Genomic DNA, 14,505 nt, shown 5'->3' on the forward strand with positions numbered 1-14,505 from the left:
TAGATGTATTTAATCCATAACTCATAGACTATTTTATTAATGTACTTGTATTTCTTTTCTTCATAGTGGTCCCGGAGTAGAAGGGATTCCTCCTCGGGAAGCGAGTGACAGATTACAAGTATTTCAGGCTAAATTTGATGAATTATGGAGAAAATATATTACTTTTTCTGGAGGAGAAGAACTCTTTGGTCTCCAAGTAACAGGTAAACAGAACATTTAAAATAACATCATGTTTAGCTTTTACAGAATTGCTAACCCTGAAGCTATAGGAAATGTGCTTAAATATTCCTGATCCTACATAGCACAATATATACTGTACACTGGTTAATAGGTTCATAACCAAGATGCTCATAGGGACCAAATGACTCATTAACGTTAGCTGCAGTAAAATTCAATTTACAGGAGAAACAAGCAAAGGTTGAATTTAAGAGAATTGTAGTTAATTGATGTTCCAAAATTTGATTAAAAACCTTTTACAAGTCCTAGTAATCTTTAATTCTTCCTAAAAAATAATTGTTGTTGGCAGCATATCTCACCATGTTAATATGAGATAACATTCCAAAAATATAAAAACTGTACAGGGACTGAAAAAGGGTCTTAAAAGGAATTCTATCAGTAGGTATTTTGCTATTTAATCTGAGAGCAGTATAATATAGTGGAATAGAGTCTGTTTTCAGTGATGTCACTTACTGGGCTGTGTGTTGTAGTTTCAATACAATCAGTGTTTTATCAGCAGGAGAGTAACACTCAGGCTATGTGCGCACTTTCACCCTGGTGCATTTAGGCCCCCTACAGGACAGGAGTCGTGTAGTGTTGAGTGGTGAAGTAGGGTCCTGAGAGATGCTCCATCCTTACCCGGAAGAGGAGATACCACACCTCATCTGAGTTGCAGTACCCCTGTGGCGAATGAACCCTCAGGGGCGCCACAGATGCAGAAACGCACAAAGAATGCACATGCTGCGTTTTTTTCTGCACAGGAAATCCAGTGAGGAAAAATCCTGATCATGTGCACAGAACTTGCAAAATGTCATAGGAAGTCATGGGATAAGATATGTGATGCGCCCCCTGGGCCGTGGGGTACTCGTTGCCGGGCTATCGTTGCTAGGGGAAATGTCACAGTGGGGGTGACCCGGTCCATGACCCAGGGTGGTCAATCAAAAGGGGTTCATTTACAGGGGATTTTTATAGTTGTTATGTATGTAGTTTTGACGCCACCTGTGGTATGCGGCTATATGGAGCCGCCGCTGCGGAGCAGGTCCTCTGAAGCTGGTGTGAACTGCAGCTAAGTTGGTTTAGCTCTCCACAAGTAGAGCTTAGCTCCAGGGCAGTGTAGAGATGTTGTAGATGTTATAGGTGATGCTTGGCGTTGTAGTGCAGGGGTGATGGCGCAGATAACAATCACAGAGACAGTGGAGTACAGTCTTCAGGGTCTTTAATCACGGTTGTTGCATTCCAAGTTACAGGTACCGGTGTAACTTCTCTCGTCGTGCTGCGCTTACTCAGGGAGGGGTTCAGCCAACCCTCAGATATATCCGGAGTACTTAGCGGGACCCCCTTCTGTGTGTTCTCTCTTTTTCTGGCCGTCTTCCTACACCTCACACCTAGTGTCCCAATCCGGTACCCGCGGGCCTTGTCGGGCGACGTCTGTTCCGTCCCCTGGGTCCTCTATAGCTACCTTCTTGGTGAGACTGATATGGACTGTTGGCTGCAGGACTTAAAATACTGCAGCCTCCGGTTTCTAGTTGAGACATAAAGTCCTCCGCTAGTTGAGGGACCGGTCCCCTTTGTGTGGCCTGACCCCTCCACCTCCGGGCAGATTCGGGCGTATGGGTGGCCTCCAGCACTGCCCGTACCCCTGGGGTCCCTTCCTCATTCCTGGAGCCCTTCCTGCTCCTCTCCTTCTCCTTCAGTCCTGGGCCTCTCCTCAGGCCCTCCTCCTGAGCAGAGCTCCTACTGAGCTCCTGCTCCACACACTCTCCTCCTCTGACTGAACTGCTCTTTCACAAGATGGTTCCCTCTTTTATATCACTTCCTTTCATGTGCTCCCCTGAACTGCTTCCTCCACCCACACCCACTACATGGTTCCACCCTCCAGCTAGGGACCAGGGACTGTGCTCTCCCTTAGGAGCAATCTCGCCCTGCCCCCACTGGTGTGGAATGTGTTGGATGCAGGTGTTAGGGTCCAGGGCTGTACTCCTTCCTTACCTGAGAGTGAGATACCACACCTCTGGGTGAGATGCAGTACCTCTGTGGCGACCGAACCCTCAGGGGCGCCACATATGCAATGCGTTTTTGGCCCATTTCCGCACTGAAAAAATGCACAAAAAACGCACTGTGTGCACTTAACCTAAATTTCACGTGCAGCCCAGTCCAGCTAATCTGTGTAACCATGCCCCCATCTCTGATTGGTAGTTTGCTTTCAATGCAAAGCGTACATAGTAAACTGCCAATCAGTGGTGTGAGCGGGGTTGTACACAGCTCAGTAATCTGTATCATAACTACACCAAGCAGTCCAGTAAGTGACACATCCCTGGAATCAGGCTCTCTACCATACATCATGCTGCTCTCAGCAGATTACATAACAAAAATCTGCTGGCAGATTCCATTTACAGTGTTGTATAGCACCCACCTTAAAAGGGTTGTACGGTGCATGTGTACTGGCAGGGACACCATTGGCATTGCTCACCTCCTTATGCAGAAGTGACTGCTGCTAAACACCTGATGTAATAAAGGTTGACTACTCCTTTATTTTATCTTTATTTTAAATGTTTTGTTGATTTAGATTGATTTTTATGGTTTTGTGGCATTTACTAACACCTAAGTATTATAAGTTTTCCTCCATTGTGAACTGCAACATGCTTGTTGGCACAGCTTTACTCAGACTATAACGCTGTTGAAAGAACGACACTAACAAGTGAGCGACTCTTTACAAAGGAGGAGATGGGCGATGAAACTGTAACAGCTATGTAATAAGTGACACAAAACCATATCCCAACCACATTTGTTAAAATAAAGATAAAGTGGGAAGCCTCTTTTAAAGGAACGCCATCATCAGAAAATGACCTATTGCAATTTTTTTATACCGCAATCTTTATTAAAAAAAAAATTTAGTAATCTTTAAATTTTCTTTGGCCACTGGGAACTTTTTAGACTCATACTTCCTTTTCTTTCAGGAAGAGTTTACAGGAGTTTTCTTATCATTAGAGGCAGGATTACAATGACAGGCAGGTAACACCTCTATACACAGATAATAACACGGGATCCACCAGTCATAACAGGCAATGTCACAGCTGACCTCCTTTCATATGGATCTTTCCATAGGCTCATTAGATACTTCAATATACAATATAGGGTTGAGATCTGACCATTGTGGCAATGTACATGTGTTGTTTCCTGAAACAACTCTAAAAAAGCCCCAGTGTTCATTGTGAAAATTGCAAGATTTCTGTTATTTATTTTAATACAGATTGTGCTATGTATAAAAAAATAATACCTTTAGTACAGAAAAACTGATTTGGTCAATAGGTTATTTTCTGATGATAGCGTCTGTAAATCTCTATGCATATTTTATGCACATTAGGTTGTACACTCCACTGATGCATCAATCCATGTGGATAAATATATTATCCTTCCAGACTGTGGAATATTTGCTGTTAGCGCTTTTTAAATTGTTTTAAAAATTCTAAATACCTGTTTTTTTCCTGTTGGTTGCTACTTTTTAGAATACGCTGAACTGCAAAGAATTAAACGGGAGCTATCTTTGCTGCAGAAACTGTATGGTCTTTACAATGCAGTTATAGAAAATATTAATGGATATTATGAGATCTTGTGGACTGATCTGGATATTGAAAAAATCAACAGTGAACTTTTGGACTTCCAAAATCGGTGTGTGTTTATTTATTGACATCGCTACTGGCTTTTATTGATCTGAATTATTTTCAAAGTGAAAACACGAGGATTAAAGGGAACCTGTCACCAGGTTTGACCAATAAGAGATAAGCCCACCACCTTTCAGGCCTGATATGCTGCTGACGCGCCCCTTGGCCTGTGTCGCGCTGCGTTGCGCATGCGGGAGCCTACCCGGAGCCGGATCAGTGGAGGGTTGTAGTCTCGTGGCGGTGACCCGGTCCGTGCCCAGGGAGTCAAACTAGACGGCAGTCTATTAGTAGTAAATAGTTGATGACTACGCCACCCGTTGAGTGCAGCCAGGGAGCTGCTGCTGCAGGGCAGACCGCTGAGGCCGGTGGTAGGATTGTGCAGCGTGATAGTATAACCCCCAACGGGAGGGGTTTGGCCTCAGGGCAGCCGACGTGGATGATGGGGGTAGCAGGAACCACTCAGAGACGGTACGGTGTAGTTCAGGGTCTTTACTGGTAACAACGATAGACCCTCCCGGAGTACTTGCTAGCAAACGGGGCCTGGTCAGTCTTTGAGCAGATGGGATCTCCCCTGGCCAGGCGTAGTTGTAGGCCTCACAAACTGACTGTACTCTTCTGGCTACCTTGCTAGAAGCTGATGTAAGTAGCCCACGTCCCTGAGTGTACCGTGTGGTGCTCACCCGTATGGCCGGTGACTCGGGGCCTTCTAATGGCTTCCGCTCCACGATGGCGGTGCTGGTCCCACGCGTGTGACCGTGCCTTCGGGCTTCTGGGCCAGAGGACCTGAAATCCCCTGCCTGACGGATTCTGCTGCTGGGTAGAAGTTAGTCCCCACAGCCTCGGACTCCGGGTCCGGTAAAGAATCTTCTTAGTCAGGGCGAGCGCTGCAGCTGCCAGCCCCTGACTCCTTGGAACTCTCCTGTTTCCTATGCTGCTTCTTGTCTCCACTCTCCTTGGCTGACTCACCCTGCCTCAGCCCCGGGTTTATACAGGGGAAGTTCTTCCCCTCCCAAGACTGGGCAGGAGGTGTGGCATGCACAGGATCCCTGACCAAAGGACCTCCCACCTGCTCTCAGACATAACATTACATTACTGTGGAAAACCAGACCCCTGGGGTGCCACATTCCCCCCTAGTGAAATTTAGTACTCCGGGACTAAACACATTTAGAAAAACATAACAAAGTATAACAATAACAACACAATAAGAAAAACACATAAGATGGTTGCGGCGTGTCCGCAACCGGGTGCAGTCTTTGAAGAAAAGCAAAGGTGTCCATTTCACCAACACAGGGAGACGTAACCAGGTAGGGGTCTGTCCTACCCCGAGTCCTTAACAGTCTCTAGTCCATCCTGGGTTACGCTCCAACTATATACAAGGATTCCCGGTAAATCCACCAAGGTTTCCTAAAAACAACTGGAAACACAAAATTATTCACAAGCAACAATACACAGAAAAACATAAATAAAACAATTTATACACTTTAAATTCTCCAGCGTGCGGGTAACTGGCCTCTAGTGGCCCGAGTGGACCTACGGAGCTGACTGTCTGGCCCTGAACTACAGGGTGTAGGAGCTGTCAAGGGTAAACTGGGCAGCTGTCTACCGGCTCTTTGTCTCACTAGGGGTACGGCAGGCTCACTATAAGCAGAGGGTTGATTCTCCTGTTCTGCTTGTGTGGAGTCTTCTGCCTCCTGGACCGGCTGTTCTTCCAGCTCTACCCGTTGCTCCGTAGGTTCTTGGGATGATGGTTGGAGGAAGGTGAGTACGGGTACCACAACTGCACCATTGACTTGAGTCCAAGACTGAGGGAAGTCCCCGAGCACGGTACTAACCATATCTTCCCTTTCTTCCACGGGTCGATGGTCTTCTTGTTCCTCTTCAGGGTTCCTCAGTTGTTCGGGACACTTCTTCAGGTGGTCCCGGGATACAATGGCTGTGGTTTCCCCTCCGTCTTTACTGATGGTACAGACCTTCGGGTTCTCGTGGCTTGAGGGCAGTACGGTGTACGGGTCCTCCTCCCACTGGTCATCCAACTTGTGGAGCCGTCTTTTCCTCTTCAAGACCTGCTCTCCGGGTACCAGGGGAACAGCGGGAGCATACTGGTTGTAAGTCTTCTCTTGTCTTTCCCTAGCCTGACAGAGACTTCGCTCCACGCTCTCTTGTACTCTCCGGTACTGCTGCTGCCTCTCTGTGTCCCAGTCTGTTTCTGGTGAAGTGTCCTCAGGTGTCAGGACTCCCATTTCCAGGTCAACAGGTAACTTACCAGGTCTCGCCCTCATTAGGTAAGCCGGGGTACAGTTGGTGGAACCTACCGGGATGTGGTTGTATAGGTCCACCAGATCGGGCAACTTCTCAGGCCACAGACTGCGTTCTTCCAGGGGCAATGTTTTTAGCAGATCCATTACCACCTGGTTCATTTTTTCACAAAGTCCATTAGTTTGCGGATGGTAGGGTGTCGTCCTTATCTTCCGGCAGCCATACAGATTGCAGAATTCCTGGAAGACCTCCGCTTCAAAGGCAGGTCCCTGGTCCGTCAGCACTTGGTCCGGGTACCCGTGTGGACGGCAGAAGTGCTGCTGGAAGGCTCTAGCTGCTGTTTGAGCCGTTAAGTCCTTGACGGGGACGACAACCAAGAACCGGGAGTAATGATCCACGATGGTTAACGCGTAGACGTAGCCACTTCTGCTTGGGGTCAGTTTTACATGATCCAAGGCTACCAGTTCCAACGGTTGCCGGGTGACGATGGACTGCAGGGGAGTCTTCTGGCTGGCCCGGTCCTTCCTTCTCAGATTGCACGGGCCACAGTCTCTGCACCACTTCTCGATGGTTCCCCTCATGCCTACCCAGTGGAACCGCTCGCGCAGCAGGAACTCCAGCTTTTTCCACCCGAAGTGTCCAGCTCCGTCGTGGTATGCCTCCATCACCATGGCTGCGTCTCTTCGTGGCACCACTACTTGCCAGAGTAGTTCATGCGTCCGGGAGTTGACCATTCTGCGGCACAACTTCCCCTTGTAAAGGAATAGTCGACTCTTCTCCGCCCATAGTTGTTTGGCTTCCTCCGGAGCGTCTGGTTCAAGTCGAGCCTCCGGCCGAGTCAGCATCTCCTTCACCAGTCGGACGGCAGGGTCGCTGTCTTGCGTTTCCGCCCAGTTGTAGTGGGGTAAGGGGTTCAACGTAGCAGCCTGTTTACCCCTTACCCGGTGGGAATACTGGATAGTCCCATGACGGTGGAACGCAGGGAGTTCAACTTCTTCCAGTCCCTCCGGATCTTCTCCTTCGTCCGGCAGGTTGGGCATCCTGGACAGGGCATCCGCGTTAGTATTGGAGCGTCCTGCCCGGTATTTGATTGTGAACTCGTAGTTGGACAGACGGGCCATCCACCTCTGCTCCAGGGCACCGAGTCTTGACGTGTCCAGGTGTATCAACGGGTTGTTATCCGTGTATACGGTGAACCGGGAAGAAGCGAGGTAATGCCTAAAGCGCTCGGTGACTGCCCATACCACGGCCAGGAACTCTAGCTTAAATGAGCTGTAATTCTCGGGGTTCCTTTCGGTGGGTCGCAGTTTTCGGCTGGCATAGGAGATCACTCGTTCTCTCCCCTGCTGAATCTGGGATAGTACGGCTCCTAGCCCGATGTTACTGGCGTCGGTGTAGAGGATGAAGGGCTGGCTATAGTCTGGGTACGCCAAGATTTCATCCCCCGTGAGGGCCATCTTCAGCTGGCGGAAGGACTCTTCTTCTAGCTCTTCCCATTTGAAGGGCGGCTTCTGGTTCTTGGCCTTCCGGGACTGGCCTATCAGGAGGTCCTGCATAGGCGCTGCCTTTTTGGTGAAACCGGGAATAAACCTTCGGTAGTAGCCTACCAACCTTAGGAACTGCCGCACTTCTTTTACGCTGGAGGGGCTTGGCCATCCCTTAATTGCGGTGATCTTATCGGGGTCGGGAGCCACTCCGTCAGCGCTCACCACGTGTCCCAGGTATTGCACCTTTGGTTTCAGGAGGTGACACTTGGAGGGTTTCACCTTTAGGCCGTAACTCGCCAGAGCTTCGAACACCTCCGCCAGGTGTTTCAGGTGGTCCTCATAAGTTTTGGAGTATACGATGACATCGTCCAGGTACAACAGGACCGTCTCGAAGTTTCTGTGGCCCAGACAGCACTCCATTAATCGTTGGAAGGTTCCTGGGGCGTTGCAGAGTCCGAACGGCATGCAGGTGAACTCACTAAGTCCCATCGGGGTGGTGAATGCGGTCTTCTCCCGGTCCGCCTCTGCTACAGGAACCTGCCAGTACCCGCTAGTGAGATCCAAGGTAGAGAAGAAGTTAGCAGATCTTAAAGCAGCCAATGACTCCTCTATCCTTGGTAAGGGGTACGCATCCTTGTGTGTGATACGGTTGATTTTCCGGTAATCTACACACATCCTCATGGTGTTGTCTTTCTTTTTGACTAAAACTAGTGGGGCTGCCCAGGGGCTACAGCTATCCCGGATTACCCCAGCCTCCTTCATGTCTCTAAGCATCCCCTTGGCGTGTTGGTAATGTGCAGGGGGTACGGGTCGATACCTCTCTTTTATGGGAGGATGATCTCCCGTGGGGATGCGGTGTTCTACCCCCTTGACTCGCCCGAAGTCTAACGGGTGTTTACTAAACACTCTCTCATACTCTTGAACCACCCGATAGACTCCTTGTTTCTGATGTGAGGGAGTGGAATCAGTACCCAAATGTAGTTGCTGACACCAGTCCTCCATGTCTTTCTTAGAGCCGTTACCTTCCTCCGGGTGAGATGGAGGCAAGGGTTCCACAGATTGTATAGAATTTTGATTAGTGGTATATAATTTGGCTAGCGTGGCATACCGGGGCAGGTACACTTCCCTCTCCCCGATATTTATTATGCGAATGGGCACCCTCCCATGGCGTACATTGACCACCCCCCGTGCTGTCAAAATGGTGGGCCTACTGTCTGAGTAAACTGGTTCTACCATTGCCTGGTAATCTCTTCCTCTCAGACCAATAGCTGCCCGGCACCAAATCATCATTTCACTTTTTGGGGGCATGGCAATAGGAAAAGGGTCACACATTCTTACGCTACCAATCTCACCGCCGGAGAGTTCCACTTGTTGCCGTTGCATCAGTGCCCGGATCTCTTTCTGGAGCACCCGCTGCTCGCCGGAGCTGGCGTTCTTGGCAACCTGCTGTAAAAGGAAAATCACCTCTGCAAGACAATTTTCAATTACGTTAGTTCCTAGAGTTATTGCTGGCGATGATACTCAAGTCGTCGTCAGGGTAGTGGGTAATATCCGAGTCATTCCAGTACTGCTTGAAGAGCACGTACGGGATGGTGGTGACCTGTGACCCGGTATCCAGTAGGGCACTCATGGGAATGCCATCCAGTACCACAGGCAAGACTGGACGTCCTCCCACATATCTGTCGCGCCAGTTCGATGGGCCTGGTGATCTTTTTCCTGGGGGTTGGCCCTCTACCCCAGGTTGTGCCCGTTTAAAGAACAGTACCTTTCCATATGTCCGGGTTGATTGCAGCGGCGGCAGATGGGTCGTCCGTCCTCGCTGTATCGGTCACTGGGTCTTCCTCTGGCCGGTGGGGTCCTCCTTGGTCGACGCCACGGGATGTCCTCCGGTCCGGATGCCAGCTGGATCTTCCCTGGGGTGGAAACCTGTAAAGACTGCACAGTTCGGGTTAGCGCAGCAACGCTCTTAGCTAGCTCTTGGACCTGATGGTGTAGGTCTGGAGCCGGGTCATTGTCCAAAGCCTGCGCATCAGCTCCCACAGGCCCTGCTGACAAGGGCGCCGCCTCCTGGTAGTAAGTGGTAGTGGGGCGTCTGTGGGTCACAACGCCACCTGGTGCCGGTTCTCGGAGCACCCGGATGGCTCTGTCCTTGAACTGTGCAAAGTCCAGATGGGGATCCTGTAAGGCCATTGCCCGCAACTGGGTTCGGTGGGCATTGCAATATAAACCCTCTATAAATTGTTCAGTCAACAGCCTGTCCTCGTTTCCCACCCCATCAGGGTCGGTCTGCTTTATGGCCCTCAGGGCCTCTTGTAGGTTTAGTGCATAGTCCCTTATACTCTCATGCGCTCGCTGCTTGCACCCGTAGAATCTAAGCTTAATCTCGGCTGAGGTGCGGGTATCAAAGGTGTCCTTCAGCCGGGTTAGTATCCCTGCGACAGTCTTCCTCCCAGGTGGCCAGGATTTTACTTCCCTTTTGGCTGCCCCGGTTAGTTGGGCCACCAGGATGCTCACTTTTTGCTCTTCTGTGAGGGGGTACACCTGGAAGAGGCTATCCAGCTTTTCTCTAAAGTCATGCAGGGTATGTGACTCCCCTGAGTACTGGGGTAGCCAAGCTGCTCCCGGGATATAGGGCATGGTGAAGGGCATAACTGCAGCAGCGGTAGCGCTGGCGGGGGTTGGGGCAGTGAAGCTCTCCTCCGTATCCGACATCTTCCTCCCCCCTAGTGGACCGTGGCCTACCTTGCGATGATCCTCTTCCGTAGGCCGCGGCTCCGCAGTGGATCGTCAGGGTTGAGGACCTTCCGTCGCGCTCCTGTGACGTCGGCGTCTGCTGGGCTCCTTCCAGGACCTTACGCAACGTCCGGACGTGAGGCGGGGCTTCAGTTCTCGCGCGCTTTCGGAGTCCACGCCCCTCTTCTTCCCGCGCGGCGTCCTCAAGATGGCGTCCAATGGCGGGAAAACTCCACGGATGGCGGGAAGAAGGTCGAAGATGGCGCCGGATGGCGGGAAAACTTCGCGGATGGCGGGAAGAAGGTAGAAGATGGCGCCGGATGGCGGGAAACCTCCACGGATAGCGGGAATCTTCACCACTGGTAAGTTTGAACAGTCTTTGCTTTTCAGGCACGCAGTACCCGGTGGTTGCGGGCACGAAATCCTGCCGACTACGCCAAAGTTGACGCGCCCCTGGGCCTGTGTCGCGCTGCGTTGCGCATGCGGGAGCCTACCCGGAGCCGGATCAGTGGAGGGTTGTAGTCTCGTGGCGGTGACCCGGTCCGTGCCCAGGGAGTCAAACTAGACGGCAGTCTATTAGTAGTAAATAGTTGATGACTACGCCACCCGTTGAGTGCAGCCAGGGAGCTGCTGCTGCAGGGCAGACCGCTGAGGCCGGTGGTAGGATTGTGCAGCGTGATAGTATAACCCCCAACGGGAGGGGTTTGGCCTCAGGGCAGCCGACGTGGATGATGGGGGTAGCAGGAACCACTCAGAGACGGTACGGTGTAGTTCAGGGTCTTTACTGGTAACAACGATAGACCCTCCCGGAGTACTTGCTAGCAAACGGGGCCTGGTCAGTCTTTGAGCAGATGGGATCTCCCCTGGCCAGGCGTAGTTGTAGGCCTCACAAACTGACTGTACTCTTCTGGCTACCTTGCTAGAAGCTGATGTAAGTAGCCCACGTCCCTGAGTGTACCGTGTGGTGCTCACCCGTATGGCCGGTGACTCGGGGCCTTCTAATGGTTTCCGCTCCACGATGGCGGTGCTGGTCCCATGCGTGTGACCGTGCCTTCGGGCTTCTGGGCCAGAGGACCTGAAATCCCCTGCCTGACGGATTCTGCTGCTGGGTAGAAGTTAGTCCCCACAGCCTCGGACTCCGGGTCCGGTAAAGAATCTTCTTAGTCAGGGCGAGCGCTGCAGCTGCCAGCCCCTGACTCCTTGGAACTCTCCTGTTTCATATGCTGCTTCTTGTCTCCACTCTCCTGGACTGACTAACCCTGCCTCAGCCCCGGGTTTATACAGGGGAAGTTCTTCCCCTCCCAAGACTGGGCAGGAGGTGTGGCATGCACAGGATCCCTGACCAAAGGACCTCCCACCTGCTCTCAGACATAACATTACATTACTGTGGAAAACCAGACCCCTGGGGTGCCACACTGCATTCTATAATGCTTTATATATGCCCCCCATCTGGCCTGCAAGAAAAGAAAAAAACCTTTGATTATACTCACCTAGTGGGCAGTCTGGTCTGAGGGGCGTCGCTGGTCCTGATCTGGCGCCTCCCTCCTTCTATCGATGCCGTCCTCCTCCTTGCTTCGTGTAGATGACGCGTCTGTACAGTACAGACCAAAAGTTTGGACAAAACTATGAATTAACACTTGTGGAATTATATAGTTAACACAAAAGTGTGAAACAACAGTAATGATAGCCACTCGTTTTTCTTTACTTAGCTGCTTTTTTCTTGCCATAATACAAATTCTAACAGTCTATTCAGTAGGACTATCAGCTGTGTATCCACCAGACTTCTGCACAACACAACTGATGGTCCCAACGCCATTTATAAGGCAAGAAATCCCACTTATTAAGCCTGACAGAGCACACCTGTGAAGTGAAAACCATTTCCGGTGACTACCTCTTGAAGCTCATCAAGAGAATGCCAAGAGTGTGCAAAGCAGTCATCAAAGCAAAGGGTGGCTACTTTGAAGAACCTAGAATATAAGACATATTTTCAGTTGTTTCACACTTTTTTGTTAACTATATAATTCCACATGTGTTAATTCATAGTTTTGATGCCTTCAGTGTGAATGTACAATTTTCATAGTCATGAAAATACAGAAAAATCTTTAAATGAGAAGGTGTGTCCAAACTTTTGGTCTGTACTGTACATCCTCCCACAATCACCCCGGCATCACGCTCCTGTGTAGGAGTACTTCTCTGCCCTGATGAGAGAAGAGAAAAGTACTGCAGTGCGCAGGCACCAGGAAAAATCCATGAGATCCGGCACCCGGATGTCATCCGAGTGCAGTCCGATATACACCGACTCACAGAATGGAGAAGATGGACAAATTAAACTCTCAGGCTTCTTGGCACCTGTGATCCGATTCTTGCATACAAGAGAATCGGATCATAGTAAAATGACTCTCGGCTCACGGGCGCAGCAAAGTTTGAGCATTGGGTCATTTGCATATAGCATCCGATTCTCTCGCATGAGAAAATCATCAGTTGCTACTCGCCAGTGTCAGCGAGCCCTAAGTTACATGTACTTGTGCACGATTTCACTCTGTATAGACAAACAACTCAGGATGTCTTGGGTTTTGTTAGAAAAATATTTTAAATTATGTTGAATAATATGACATTGCCTTTGATCAGGTTATTAATTTTTTATTATTGCCTCCAACTGTACAAAAACAAAGGATGTTTCCTACATCAATTTCTTCTCCAAATGAAAAGCTTTTGTTGGAGGCACTCTTTTATTTTAACTCTCTTAGTATTTTGTTGATTTTAACAACTCTGCCCTTTACATGATTTTGCAAATAAACATGTTAACTCTGTGCTTGCTGTAATGTACAGTTTTTGGTATGCACAGTAATACATTGTATTTTCCCCCTATATTTTAGAATTCGTAAGCTGCCAAAAGCATTGAAGGAATGGCAAGCATTTAATGATTTAAAGACCAAGATTGATGACTTCAGCGAGAGCTGCCCTCTACTTGAAATGATGTCAAACAAAGTACGAAATCCATTCTCCTTCCAAATTGTATTGTTGCTAGAAAGTTTAATAGGCACAGAAAATTTTGGACAAAGATGTTAATAATGTTTTTTGCCATAAGTAAACCCAATTATCTGGTCAGAATTTACTGTCAGTCATTAATTGTATATTATATTTACAACAAGTGGCTTAACTAGAGTCTGATGGGCCCGGTGCAAGAGTTGGACCTGGGTCCCCCCCATCCTGATTATATATATATATATATATATATATATATCAGGACTGGATATATACTGTTTCAGGATATATACCGTATATATTCGAGTAAAAGCCTTCCCGAGTATAAGCCTAGGCTCCTAATTTTACCACAAAAAAATGGGAAAACTTATTGACTCGAGTATAAGCCTAGGGTGGGAAATGCAGCAGCTACTGGTAAATTTCCCCATCCTGGTAAGTATTGCCCCCTCATCACCAGTCCTGGTATGCATAGCTCCTTCATCCCCAATCCTAGTATGCATGGCACCCCTCATCCCCAATCCTGGTATGCATGACATCATCATCCCCAATCCTGGTATGCATGGCACCCCTCATCCCCAGTCCTGGTATGCATGGCCCCCTCATCCCCAATTCTGGTATGCATGGCCCCCTCATAGCCGATCCTGATATGCATGGCCCCCTCATCCCCAATCCTGGTATGTATGGCTCTCTCATCCTCAATCCAGGTATGCATGCATGGCCCCCTCATCCCCAATCCAGGTATGCATGGCGCCCTTATCCTCAATCCAGGTATGTATGGCACCCCTGATCCCCAATTCTGGTATGTATGGCACCCCTCATCCCCAATCCTGGAATGTATGGCACCCCTCTTCCCCAATCCTGGTATGTATGGCACCCCTCATCCCCAATCCTGGTATGTATGGCACCCATCATCCCCAATCCTGGTATGTATGACACCCCTCATCCCCAATCCTGGTATGTATGGCAACCCTCATCCCCAATCCTGGTATGCATGGCTCCCCTCATCCCCAATCCTGATATGCATGGCCCTCTCATCCCCAATCCTGATATGCATGGCTCCCCTCATCCCCAATCCTGATATGCATGGCTCCCCTCATCCCCAATCCTGATATGCATGGCTCCCCTCATCCCCAATCCTGATATGCATGACTCTCCTCATCCCCAAT

The 14,505-nt window shown here is 49.6% G+C and overlaps 1 protein-coding gene across 1 annotated transcript in view; it reads left to right on the top strand.

The window, feature by feature from the left end:
• Nucleotides 1–14,505, top strand: part of LOC141265457 (dynein axonemal heavy chain 5-like) — a 526,560-nt gene that overhangs the window by 155,410 nt on the left and 356,645 nt on the right. Inside the window, exons 31-33 of the mRNA XM_073678599.1 lie at nt 67–203; nt 3,723–3,885; nt 13,231–13,342. Of these exons, the coding sequence (XP_073534700.1) occupies nt 67–203; nt 3,723–3,885; nt 13,231–13,342 (412 nt within the window). The remainder of the gene's footprint in view (nt 1–66; nt 204–3,722; nt 3,886–13,230; nt 13,343–14,505) is intronic.

This window comes from Phyllobates terribilis, unplaced genomic scaffold, assembly GCF_046119375.1.
Source record: "Phyllobates terribilis strain yellow unplaced genomic scaffold, ASM4611937v1 Scaffold_4__5_contigs__length_816908805, whole genome shotgun sequence".
Classification (NCBI taxonomy): domain Eukaryota; kingdom Metazoa; phylum Chordata; class Amphibia; order Anura; family Dendrobatidae; genus Phyllobates; species Phyllobates terribilis.